The sequence below is a fragment of the Anas platyrhynchos genome, chromosome 30, assembly GCF_047663525.1.
Source record: "Anas platyrhynchos isolate ZD024472 breed Pekin duck chromosome 30, IASCAAS_PekinDuck_T2T, whole genome shotgun sequence".
Classification (NCBI taxonomy): Eukaryota; Metazoa; Chordata; class Aves; order Anseriformes; family Anatidae; genus Anas; species Anas platyrhynchos.
This window is the reverse complement of record NC_092616.1, coordinates 2,303,945-2,317,541: the sequence shown is the minus strand read 5'-3', so window position 1 is coordinate 2,317,541 and position 13,597 is coordinate 2,303,945. Positions and strand designations below refer to the sequence as shown.

The 13,597-nt window shown below is 49.7% G+C and overlaps 2 protein-coding genes across 2 annotated transcripts in view; both read left to right on the top strand.

Annotated features, from left to right (window-relative positions):
• Positions 1-13,597, top strand: part of LOC113841163 (uncharacterized) — a 249,639-nt gene that overhangs the window by 141,125 nt on the left and 94,917 nt on the right. The window lies entirely within an intron of this gene.
• On the top strand, positions 11,782-12,717 carry LOC139999786 (olfactory receptor 14C36-like). The gene has a single exon (XM_072029409.1). It carries the CDS (start codon positions 11,782-11,784, stop codon positions 12,715-12,717), a length of 936 nt encoding a protein of 311 aa, XP_071885510.1.

Below are 13,597 nucleotides of genomic sequence, written 5' to 3'. Positions count from 1 at the left end.
CTCCAGCACAGAGTAGATGTTTTTAGAGAATGGCATTGATTTTTCAAGAGGAAGACCAAAGCAGGGGCTACCCGAAGGGTAAGAATTTTTCTGCAGTCTGTGCTTGCAAATTCTTGCAGTGGAAGGCAGGCAGGCTTCATGGTAATTGGTTGTTGGGATTGTACAAGAGACTGAGTCTCCTAGAGCATTGCACTGAGAGATCAATGTGTCAACGATGAACTTCATAAAGTCCCTTTCCACACGTCAGCCCACAGATGGCACCAACACCATCTTTGTGGTCCTCTCAGGTTTTATCCTAGATGATCTTTAGGAGCTGCAAACCCTCTGATGCCCAGTGCCCTGTCTTTGTGTCTTCATACCAGAACAGAAAACACAGTATTTGCAACGAGCATGAGCAGTCTCCTCTGCAGACAGAGCTGCAGCAGAGGAGGATCTGCTGAGTGTCCATCTGTCCCTCCCTGGCCTTGCCTCCCCTGGCAGCAGCACGGTGCCATTCCTCCTGCCTTCTCCACTTGGCCGTGCTGCTGCTGTTCTTGTTTCCAGGCTGTCTGGGGATGAGGGTTTCACATGCACATGGAGTGAGCTTTCAGTGTGCATGGGGGAAGGGGTGTATGGGGACAGAGTGAGGGGACTGGAGATGTGCACTTTGAGCCTGGATTACTCTGCTCTCAGCAGTGTTCAGGTCCTTCTCAGGTGAAACTCTCTCAGGTGAAAATCTGATTGCAATTGTCCTGCAGCTCAAATAAATGCCAGCACAGGGCAGCTCAGACCAGCACTGATGGACAGACTGGCCATCCTCCCTGAAGGACACTCTTCACTAAAGGGACGGTCCCTTTGCCTCTGAAGATCCACAGGATTTCACTTGGAGTGCAGCAGAAATGTCCAAGATTTCTGCCTTAGAAAAAGACCTTAAGTGCTGGGGGGGTATTGAGAACAACAAGTAAAAAAAATAAATAATAAAAAAAAAAAATCCCCAAAGACCTGCTCAGCAATTGGTTGAACTATGAGCAACAAAGGGGTAAGGCTCTTTGATATCATCACTACATTTTATCTGAGATATTTTCCTCTTTACCTCATTCTATAGAGCAGGACTAATTCCTCTGTTGCCTACAGCAGAGTCCCCTTCTCCCAGAGATACCCTCAGGCAGCATGAATCAGAACTCCTGAAAGTGACCTGCCAAATGTCTTCCTGGAAAGGAACAAGTATATTGGGGGGTTTAAGCTGAGAAATAGAATAAGTTTTTCTCACTAACTCTGCAATAGCTTCTCAGATAAGTCTGCTGTAACTTGGCAGTGCTTTCTCTTCCTTGGGCATGACCAAATGACCCAAACCAGCAAATGGCCAACAGCAGCTCTGTGAGTGAGTTCCTCCTCCTGGCATTCGCAGACATGCAGGAGCTGCAGCTCCTGCACTTCGCAGTCTTCCTGGGCATCTACCTGGCTGCCCTCCTGGGCAACAGCCTCATCCTCAACGCCATAGCCTGCGACCACCGCCTCCACACCCCCATGTACTTCTTCCTCCTCAACCTCGCCCTCCTCGACCTGGGCTGCATCTCCACCACTGTCCCCAAAGCCATGGCCAATGCCCTCTGGGACGACAGGGCCATCACTTATGATGGGTGTGTTGCACAGGTGTTTCTGTTTGTATTTTTTATGTCCGTGGAATATTCACTTCTCACCATCATGTCCTATGACCGCTATGTTGCCATCTGCAAGCCCCTGCACTATGGAAGCCCCCTGGGCAGCAGAGCTTGTGCCCAGATGGCAGCAGCTGCCTGGGGCAGTGGGCTTCTCAATGCTGTCCTGCACACGGCCAATACATTTTCCGTGCCCCTCTGCCAAGGTAATGCTGTGGACCAGTTCTTCTGTGAAATCTCCCAGATCCTCAAGCTCTCATGTGCAGACTCCTACCTCAGAGAAGTCAGAGCACTTGTGTTTAGCTTTTCTTTAGGCTTTGGTTGCTTTGTTTTCATTGTGGTGTCATATGTTCAGATCTTCAGGGCTGTGCTGAGGATGCCCTCTGAGCGGGGCCAGCTCAAAGTCTTTTCCACATGCCTCCCTCACCTGGTTGTGGTCTCCCTGTTTGTCAGCACCATCATATTTGCCTACCTGAAGCCCCCGTCTGTCTCTTCCCCATCCTTGGACTATGTGTTGGCAGTTCTGTACTCGGTGGTGCCTCCAGCATTGAATCCCTTCATCTATAGCATGAGGAATAAGGGACTGAAATATGCACTGTGGAAACTGATATCTTGATGTGTTTCAGAAGAAATTATTTTTCAATCATCTTCTGGAAATGATTCATAATGTCACTTATTATAGGGAGAACCAATATTCTCTTCTATATTCTCTTTGTTGTTGTTGTTGTTGTTTGTTTGTGTCTTTGAGTATTGTTAGCACTAGTATTTTTTAGTTTTAATTTAGCTGTTGCCCAATAAAATATCATTATTTGTCCCATTTCCAATTCAGTGTGTACATGTTGAGTATTTCTGAAGCAGCTGACAGGTCATCCCTTGACTCCTGGCTGTGATCCATGCCTTTAGGCTCACATCTGCCAGTGTCTGTGATAGGCCAACAGATGCACCTGCTTTGCACATAGTTTGTGAGATCCTCTCTTCCTAAGTGCCTGGAAGGCCCCATAGAGGAAGAGGTCTTGGATAGCTTTTGTCATGTCAGATGTTTCAGCTTTGCCTGATTCATTCTTGAGGGCTGCTTTCAGTTTTCTACACAGAAGGGGCCACTGCCTCCCAGATGCCTGGGGGAACATAAAGCCTGCATGAGAGCCTGGAAGAAGTTACCCTGGGTCCATAGAAACCATTCTGGAAACAAAACTTGTAGGCCAGAAGTGCACTTTTGTGGTGTTGCACAGCTGCTGGGCACATTGTGCAGGGTGCTCTTACAGGCCTTGGTGTCTTTCTCCAAGCTGGCTTAGGAGCTGGTTCTTTCTCAGGCATGGAGTAGCCAGCAGAGGTGAGACAGATACTCTGAATTCATGAAAGCCAATTCATGAAAGTCATCGAAAAGCTGTCCCTAAGAAGGTGGCTGATATGGGCAAGTCAGGAAAGCCTGACCAAGAAAGATGAAGATTTGATGGAGGGAAGAGGAGCTTGGATAGCAGAAGATAATGATTTTGAAGAGGTAAGAATGTTCAGGTAATGTTGATCCCACCATAACACTGACTTATAGCAGTCATGTGAGGCCCTTAACCTATTCTAATCTGTAACATTAATCCCTAAACTTAAATGCTACTAAACACCCTGAGAAGAATACACTACTGTAATGTTTGACCACAATATCCCTTAAAGCCAAACTTAGTCCATAGCCACTTTCCATTATGCTTCCAGTCTTGCTCGCCCTGATCCCCACCTTTAACACTAGCATTAAAATGTTCTATTTAACCCTAGTCTTCTTGCAGACCTAAACTGTTGAAGAATGGCTCAAAGAGCAAGGGCACTGGTCTGTTATATATGGAGTGGTAATTCATGTCGAGAAAATGGTTGATATTAATAAAGAAGGGGGAGATCTGGGAATGTGGCCATGGGGGTTGTGTCGTGGTTTAACCCGGCCGGCAGCTAAACACCACGCAGCCGTTCGCTCACCCTCCCCCCTCCCTCTCTGGGACGGGGGAGAGAAATGGAAAGTGAAGCCCATTAGTTGAGATAAAGACAGTTTAATAAGACAGGAAAATAATAATAACAAAAATAATAATAACAATAATAATAATAATGATACAATGGTGATAATACGAAAGTAATAGTATGTACAAACAAGTGATGCACAACGCAATTGCTCACCACCCGCTGACCGATGCCCAGCCTAACCCCGAGCAGTCCGGCCCCCTCCCCCCGGCTAGCCACCCCTATATATTGTTTAGCATGACGTCAGATGGTATGGAATACCCCTTTGGCTAGTTTGGGTCACCTGTCCCGGGTCTGTCCCCTCCCAGCTCTTACTGCACCCCCAGCCTGCCTGTTGGCAGGACAGAGCAAAAGGCTGAAATGTCCTTGGCTTAGTATAAGCACTGCTCTGCAACAATTAAAGCATCGGGGTGTTATCAGCACTCTTCTCATCCTAAGCCAAAACACAGCATTCCACCAGCTACTAGGAAGAAAATTAATTCTAACTGAAACCAGGACAGGTTGCAAAACCCCATGATTGAGATAACACCAGACTCTTAATGATGAGGCCATCAGGAATATAAAAGAGTTTAGAGGGAACAAAGAAGGGTGATTCAGGAGACTCCATGCAGTCTCCAGTTTCTTGTTCTGCAAATGGTTTCTTCTTCTCCAGCCATTAAGGCATGGATGTTTCTGGGTGTTTGCTGTTGTTGTTACATTCAAAGTTGTTTGACCAATAAAAAAGTTGTTTTGAAAAAAACTGCTGTGCAGAGAAGGGGAGCCTGCTCTCAAGATAAAAAAGGCAACGCGATTAAGTTACGTCATCAATAAAGAAGCAGGAAAAATAAGTGAAGAGGAACAGGCTGGCAGAATGGAGACCAGGACAGGAACAGGCATTTTGATTGCCTCATGAAGATAGGTTCGGCCAAACTCAGCAAACTGCTCAGAGAAGCTCGTACAGAAAGTCGCTGGAAACAGGCGCACTGGAGCTGGAGAGAAGTGGACCCGTGCACACAACTGCCTCTCACTGGTAAGCAGTTGTGCATTATGGGGAATCATACGCCCTTAGGAACAAAGACTGTCCTGGTAACCTTAAAGCTAATTCTCCTTCTTAACAATTGGACAGTTTATGAGCCTGAAATATGGGACCAAACTGATGTCAAGGTGTGGGACTCTGCAACTAAAAATGACAAGGTTGCAGTGGGATTGCTCGGCACCTGGACAGCAATCTCTGAGGCCTTAAAGAACCATGTGGAGCCACAATCACAAACGTGTGGCTTGCCAGATAGTGAGGGAGCTGCGGGCTCCTTTACTGATCCAACTGCTACACCATCGGCCCCTCTGCTGCTACAGCCATCGAAGGCTTTTGCTCTTACGCCCCCCGGGTGACCTGAACATGCCTTTTGACCCAGGCCTATTGGCCTTGAAAAGTAGGTGGATATGCTTTTCTTCGATCTGGGAAGAATGGGATACATAAGGCCTGAAGACCCGGTTGTTTGACAACTTAAAGCGAGACATATTGTTCAAAAGGAATGGAAAATGGAGACTTGTTAGTAATCAAGAAAAGGAATGGAAAATGGAGACTGTTAAGTCATGGAACTTAAAGGATTGTTTGTTACCTTTTGCGATCGTGAATATGTATAGGCGTACTCGATTTTAGTAAGTTATGGAACTTAGAGGATTGTTTGTTACCTTTCCTGATTGTACGTATGTATAGGGATACTTATGTTTAGTATGTAAAGCAATGTTCTGTATATTTAGAATGTTTGATGTTTGTGTGTGCGTGTTGGTGGAGTGTAGACACCCCACACAGCCAGCGCTGTTTACTTGCCTTTTATACCTTTTAGAAATATTTGTTTTATAAATATTACAAAATTCAGATTGAGTTGAGACCTCATTTATAACACTTGCCCAGGACTGTTCATGCCACCCCTCACTCCTGGAACAGAGAAAATCTGTGATGTGTCGACCTCTCCTGCCTGTTAGAGCAGAAAAACAAAACAAAACAAAACAAAACAAAAACAGAGTTAAAATTGTTCCCTGAAATGCTCCATCTTTGAATAGCTAAATTTCCTCCAATCGTACCTGTACTATCTGCCTTTCCTGGTGAAAATATTCACATTTTCTATCTGTATAGTGAAATATATATGTATAGCCCCAGCTGTAACTACAGCTATATGTGCAAGTAAAGGTAAAGGGAGCACCAGATGGCAGCAGCTGCCTGGGGCAGTGACATTCTCAATGCTGTCCTGCACACTGCCAATACAGTTTCCCTGCCCCTCTGTCATGACAATGCTTTGGACCAGTTCTTCTGTGAAATCCCCCAGATCCTCAAGCTCTCCTGCCCAGATGACTACCTCAGGGAAGTTGGGGCACTTGTTTTTAGTGTCTGTTTGGTTGTTTTCTTTTCATTGTTATTTCCTACGTGCAGATCTTCAGGGCGGTGCTGAGGATCCCCTCTGAGCAGGGATAGCACAAAGCCTTTTCCATGTGCCTCCCTCACCTGACTGTGGTCTCTCTGTCTATCAGCACTGCCTTATTTGCCTACTTAAAGCACCCCTCTATCTCCTCCCCATCCCTGGACCTGGTGGTAACAGTTCTGTACTCGGTGGTGCCTCCAGCACTGAACCCCCTCATCTACAGCATGAGGAACAAGGACCTCAAGACTGCCCTGTGGAAATTGTTGACTGGATGTGTTTAAGACACGGTATATTTCCAATCTGCTTCTGCATCTGACTCATAATGTGAATTACTACTCCTGTAGGCAATATCCTTTTGTTTGTTTGTGTGCTTGGACGCATTTTTATTAGAGGTTTTTCATAGTTTTAATTTGGCTTATTTTGCCCATTAAAATAATATAGTTCATGACATTTCCATTTCAGTGTCTACTTGTCAAGTGTGGCTCAAAGACTCTATACACGAGGAGCCGGGCTCTCTGTGAATTGAAACAAAATAAAGGAGCCTGCACTGCCTTCTTTGTCTGGCGTCCTTCCTCTGAGACCTGGTCTGGCTCTGCAGGGACAGTGCCTGTGTGCAGAGGAAAAGAGTCCCATCCCAGCAGCACGGCCTGGGAGCACCAGTGCTTGGTGCATGCAGAGCTGCTCTCTTGCCACTGCCACCCTCTCCTGCCGGGCACTGCCTGGGGGGTCAGGCGTGGCTGCTCCTGTAGTTTGGTGCCAGTGGTGCTGTGTGGCTGAGCTGGGACTGCAGGCAGGGACAGGTGGTGGGCACAGCAGTGGCAGAGCTGGCCTCCACTGCAGCACTTCCTGCCTAAGAGGGGATCTCCTCGGGGCACTGCCTGAAGGCTGAGGCCTTCTTGCAAAGCTGCTGTCAAGAACAAGCCCAAGGAAGAAACTCCAAAGAGGCTCCGTGCTTTACTGCTTTCCACATGGGCTTGGTGTAGCGAAAGCGGAGTCCCAGAATGGACTCCAGGAGGGCCCAGGTGATCTGCAGGGGCAATATGAGCCTGGGAGACAATCACAGAGTGTGAGGCTGTTCCAGGTGGACTGACCAGAGCTCAAGTGGTAAATCTGGTGTGAGCTGGCAGAGGACAGCTCTGCAGCCCCACGGCATACAGCAGCCCAGCAAAGGAGTCTGGCGAGTAATTTCTTGCAGCCCTGGGGCAATGGCAGAGACCCAATGAGCTGGGTCTGCCTCCCAGCCTGCCCAGCTTGGTTCTGCAGAGTGCCTCTGTTCCCCAGGCACCACAACCCCCTCGCTTTGAAAAGCAACATCGTCAGCTGGGGATGGATCTGGGGCTGGGGCTGGGGGTGGGGATGGGCACGGGATGGGCACGAGATGGGGCTGGGTGGGTACTTCCCCTGAGTGTATTCTAGGCCAGCTGCAGGCACATGGCTTCTGGACGCCAGTGTGATCTTCACTTTGTGCAAGGAGTTGAGAGACCACCAACAGGCACAGGGCTTGGACACTGCCTGCAAGGTCCCTCCTGCCCTGGCACCGCCCAGGACTGGCACGGAACTGGCTCCTGTGCGTCAGAGAGGCTGGGAGTCCAGCAGCAGTGCCATGGGCCGGAAGGATCACAACCAGCTCACTTCTACCTGGACAGGTCCTGGGACAAAAAGGAGGTGTTATGTAGGTGAGGTATTATGAGGACAGTGGTGCCTCGGAAACTCTAAGTCCAGCAGGAAGTGAATGGCTGTTAAACTGCTGTGAGCTAACTACTTTCTGAAGTAGCCAACGGGTCATCCCTTGACTCCTGGCTGGGATCTGTGCCTTTAGGCTCACATCTGCGAATGCACCTGAAAGGCAAGCAGAAGGCACCTGCTTTGCACGTAGTTTGTGAGAGCCTATCTTCCCAAGGGCCTGGTAAACCCCATAGAGGAAGAGGGGTGTTCACATCCGAGGTTTCAGCTTTTACCTAAAGCCATCCTTCAGGGTTGCTTTCAGTTTTCTATAAAGAAACTGCCACTGCCTCCAAGACGCCCATAACAAACTGAAACATGTATGAGGGCCTGGGAAAAGCTACCCTGGATCCATAGCAGCCATTCTAGATCCAAAAGTTGTAGGCAGGAAGCACCATTTCAGTGTGGTGCAGAGATGCTGGGCACATTGTGCAGGGTGCTCCTACAGACCTTTGTGTCCTTTTCCATCCTGGCTTAGGTGCCGTGTCTGTCTCAGGAATGGAGAAGCCAACAGAGGTGAGACAGAGACTCCGAGATCATGAAAGCCATCAGAAAACTGCCCCTAAGGAGATGACTGATATGGGGAAATCAGAGGAATCCTGGCCAGGAGAGATGTGAGATATGGGAGAGGGAAGAGGAGCTTGGCCAGCAAAAAGAAATAGTTTCAGAGATGTTAGAAGGTTCAGGTAGTGTTTCTGCTGTAACACTAACTAAAAACAGTCACATAAACCCTTTCCCTATTTCTAGCAGTGACATTACTCCCTAAACCTAAATGCTACTCCACACCATGACAGGAATCCACTGCTCTAATGCCTGACCTCAAAGTATCCCCTGAAGCCCAAACTCAGCCAATAGACCATTGTCCTTACCTTTACTCTCTTGATAACCCTGATCCCTGCCCTTAATATTAGCAGTAAAATGCTCTGCTTAACTCTACACAACTTCCTGACAGCCTTAAACAAAACCCTAAACCAAAATACTTGCCCATACCTAAAAAAACACAGACCTGCCACCACAAGCAAAAGACCAAACCCTCCCACTAAACCTTTGCTTAATCTTTAACCCAGAAAGGTGAGCTCTAGTCCCTAATCCCATACACGAACACCTAACACCCAAAGCCCCTATTCCTGTGCCCCTCTCCATTCCTTCAACCCCTCTCCCAACCCTTAACTTGAGGTGCCTGGCCCCTTGGGTCAGGGCAGGAACCGTGAGGTTGCTGTGCAGTCACATGGCATTCAAAGATGAATGCGAGGGGCCATGGATCTGATCAGCTTGTGGGCCACAAAGAGGAGATGGGTGGGAATGCTCTGATCAGCTCAGCTCTGCCTCAGGATCTCCTGCCCCAGCAGGAGCAATGTGACTGTGGCAGTGACTGTGAGGTCACTTCTGTCCCTGCAGTTGATAGGGCAGCAGCAGTAATGTGTCACGGAAAGGGACTGTGAGGTCACTTCTGCCTGAAGTAGCTGACAGGTCACCCTTGACTTTTCCCTGGGATCTGTGCCTTTGGGCTGACATCTGCCAGTGGCCCTGCTAGGCCAGCAGAAGGCACCTGGTTGGCATGCTGACTGTGGGATCCCCTCTGCCTACATACCCAGGAGGACCCAGACAGAAAGAAGGCCCGGATATGTATTCTCTTGTCCCTTCTGGTGCATCCTGGAAGGTTGGAAGTAGCCACAAGGAGGAAGAAATATCCCCCACCATGACTTCATGTCCAAACTGATACTGGGGCATAAAGAAGTTATTGTTACAGCTAATTCATCCTCTGCTAGGAGAAACAACACTGCTGGTGAGAAATGTGTGTGCTCAGGGGAGGGAGGGAAGCCCAGGGATCCCTTCAGGCTGTTTCCCAGCAGGTTCCCCTGCAGCCCCAGGGCCATGTGCAGGGAGTCTGGTGGAGGGCAAAGCAAGGGAGGCCTTGGGCTGGGCCTCTGCTGCTGAGCTGGGCCGGGCTCCTGGGCCCAAGGGGAGCTCCTGGCAAGCGGGCAGCGCTGCACAGAGACAGCTCTGCCCAGGAGCAGCTCCTCTGCACAGCGCAGCAGGGTTGGGGGCACTGCCTGCAGAGACACAGTGCTTAAAGGCAGGCAGAAGTGGCAGCATGCCCAGAGCTCCCTGCGGGAGAAGACTTCCCAGCCCTGCAGCCAGTAAGTCTCTGGCTGGAGGGCAATGCAGCCGCAGTTCGTGGAGGCAGGAGAAGCTGGGGGTGCAGGCAGGGGTGTCCAGGGCTGTGGTGCAGAGCAGGGTCCCTGCTGTGGCCCAGGGGCTGTGTGCCGGGGCAGGGCCTCTGCCGCCTGCCAGGCTCAGCACTCAGCCTGCCCGGGGAGCTGCCCAGGGCGCTGCGGGGAGAAGCTGTGGGTGGAAGGAGCCCCCCCGGCAGGGCAGGGTCCTGCTGCTGGTGGGAGGCTGTTACCTGGGGCAGCCTGCTCACAGCTCCACAGCACAGCTAGGGTGTATCCAAGGGGACTTTGCAAGAGGAAAGTTAAGGTAGGAGTTAGCTGCTTCAGGCTCAGCATTTCTGCTGAGTTTCTGCATTCTTTTGTTTGTTTGTTTGTCTTAGTGGGAATAGAAATCAATGCTGTTATGTCAAAGAGAAGTCTAACAGTACTAAGACTCCATGAGGCGCACTACAAGGACTTCAAGAAATCCCTTTCCTGTGCCTCAGCCCATAGAAAACTCCACCACTACCCGTGCAGTGTCAGCAGGGTCTGTGTGACCTGAGCTCTAGGACGTGCCCCCAGCGAGCTGCCCCTGGGCAGAGCCCTGTTGCCAGGAGGTGTCTGCAGGGCAGAGCTGAGCACCCAGCGGGTGGGATGGGGGCTGTGAGCTGCAGGCAGGAGGCGTGGGGACAGAGACCCAGCTGCAGGCAGGGACAGCTGCAGGCAGCACAGCCATGGGCTGGGAGTGAGAGGTAGCTGCTCTCAGGAATTTCATGGTAGGGGAGATTTCGGCACCTTCCTTACATCCACGTAGTGCAGATGACTTACCCAGAGCAACTGCGTGGTCTCTGCTCAAATCCAGCAGAGCCTCTGCCCCCAAATCATTGGGTTTCTGACTGTGTTGTCCCTTAGCAGCAGGACCCTCAGAGGAAGAGAACCCCCAGGTGCCCATCTCTCACTCCCATTCTTGCCTCCAAAAGCTGGAACACTGGGGCATTTCTCTGTGTTTCCCCTCCCATCCATCCTGCCCTTAGTATTCCCCCCATACTCTCTTGGCAGTGGGAGTAAAGCCAAAATCTCAAACACCAGAATACTGAGTCCTGCTGTGAAGGTGCATCCCTGGGAGCAAAGTGACCATCTGTTCTAGCCAAAATGGCTTTGGACACTGTGGTGCGTAGGGCTGGGAAATGAGCTAGCTTTGTTCAGGTCACTCTGTTTTAAGGACAGCCAGTGCTGTCCCTGGGTTATTCTCTGAGAAACATCTCAAATAACTTTCTTCAGACAGGATCTTTTGTGAAGCTGTTTTATTCTGGATTGCAATGGCGGGCATCTTGTCAATTAGGAGCATATTTTACTAAACAAATCCTAACCTTTTATTCCCTATTCCTTGATCCCTGATCATCTCCCCTGTTTCTTCATTGGCTGAGTACTACAGGTCCACAAGCTACTTGACGATCCTCTATACCATATATGTACAATTTTCCTTTTTTTCAACCCTTTAATTTCTCCTTTCTTATGTTTTGAGAACTTGTGATCTTTGTTTTACTGTTCTATCACTGCTCATCCTGTTTTTTCTCAAGCTTCTACCGTATTTTGGAACAGTGAGGCCTTCTACTGTCCACTTCTCTACTTAGCATTCCTCCTTATTATGACTACACAACTACCTTGGAATACAGAAAAGTAATTCACTACTGCAAAAACACAACTTTGTTTCTTACAATTTTGCTGGAGGATGATAAACAGACCCCACTGTCTTACAGGTGTATTGAATGTGCACTAAACTATGGATTTCAGAACATGTTAAGACCTTTCATAGGTACCAAGTTCATGTCCCTTGGTCTTTCGATAGACCCTGAGTCCAAGAGGCATCAGATGACCAACAGCAGCTCCAGCACCAAGTTCCTCCTCCTGCCATTTGCAGACACAAGGGAGCTGCAGCTCCTGCACTTCGTGCTCTTCCTGGGCATCTACCTGGCAGCCCTCCTGGGCAACGGCCTCATCCTCACTGCTATAGCCTGCGACCACCACCTCCACACCCCCATGTACTTCTTCCTCCTCAACCTCGCCCTCCTCGACCTGGGCTGCATCTCCACCACTCTCCCCAAAGCCATGGCCAATTCCCTTCATGATACCAGGACCATTTCCTACTCAGGATGTGCTGCACAGGTCTTTCTGTTTCTTTTCTTGATATCAGCAGAGTTTTTTCTTCTCACTGTCATGTCCTATGACCGCTACATTGCCATCTGCAAGCCCCTGCACTACGGGAGCCTCCTGGGGAGCAGAGCTTGTGCCCAGATGGCAGCAGCTGCCTGGGGCAGTGGGGTTCTTTATGCTCTGTTGCACACTGCCAATACATTTTCCCTGCCCCTCTGCCAAGGCAATGCTGTGGACCAGTTCTTCTGTGAAATCCCCTCCATCCTCAAGCTCTCCTGCACAGACTCCTACCTCAGGGATATTGGGCTTCTCACATTTAGTGGTTTTCTGTTTTTAGGGTGTTTTGTTTTCATTCTTTTCTCCTATGTGCAGATCCTCAGGGCTGTGCTGAGAATGCCCTCTAAGCAAGGCCGGCACAAAGCCTTTTCCACATGCCTCCCTCACCTGGTCATAGTCTCCCTGTTTCTCAGCACAGGCATGTTTGCCTACCTGAAGCCCCCCTCCATCTCCTCACCATCCCTGAACCTGGTGATGACTGTCCTGTACTCGGTGATACCCCCAGCAGTGAACCCCCTCATCTACAGCATGAGGAACCAGGAGCTCATGAATGCCATTAGGAAAGTGATGTCATGGAGATATTTAAGGATGTGCTGAGGAAACTGACTGGACCTTTTTGCAGCTATAAACTGCTTCTTTTCTTTTTCAGGTAAATTGCAGTTTATGTAATGAACTGGGCAAGCTGTCTTAACTTCTGGATGGATTTAATTTGTTTTGTTTTTAATTTCCCCTTGTGATATTGTTTTCCACAAAGAAATGCTGTTCTTCATCCCCTTGTACCAACATATCTTTTGTGACCCTGAGGCTTTGCATAAATGAGGAGCCAGACTCTCTGTGTATTTAAACAAAATAGATGAAGCCACAACTTCTTTGTCTGAGACCCACTCTCAGTTGATCAGGAAGTAATGGGACTGGCAAACCCTTTCTGGCTGCAGCAGCCCGGGCCTGGCTGCCCTGGCCCTGGCGCAGCAGGAGCTGCCTAAGAAACCCCAGGGATGGCACGGAGGGGCTGCAGGCCTCTGAGGATCAGCTGCTGAAGAGAGCAGGGGACACAGCAGGGGACACTGACCTCTGTATGCTTCTGCCTCGGATGTTCCCCTCTGTGGTGCTGAGCCCTCTGTGCTCCCAGGAGCTGCTGTGCCCTTTAGAGGGGCTGTGGCTGTGGTGGCAGTGCCCAGAGCCCTGCAGCAACCTGCTGTGGGCACTGTCTTGGGGTCACCCCAGCCTGGGCTGCTGTGCTGGGCTGGGATGAGGGCAGGGAGGTGGCCAGGGGATAGGGAAGTGGGAGAATTGGGGGGAAGCTGGGAAAGTCTGGAATAGCCGTTTGGCCATTGCTCACATCTCTGCCCACCAAGGGCATATGAGAGGCTGCTGTCCCTCACAGCCCTGCCTGTACTCTCTCCCTTCTCACACTGTGCTCTGTCATATCCAGCACTTTCCCATGCCTAGTCACACAGGCTCCCACCCCATGTCCAGC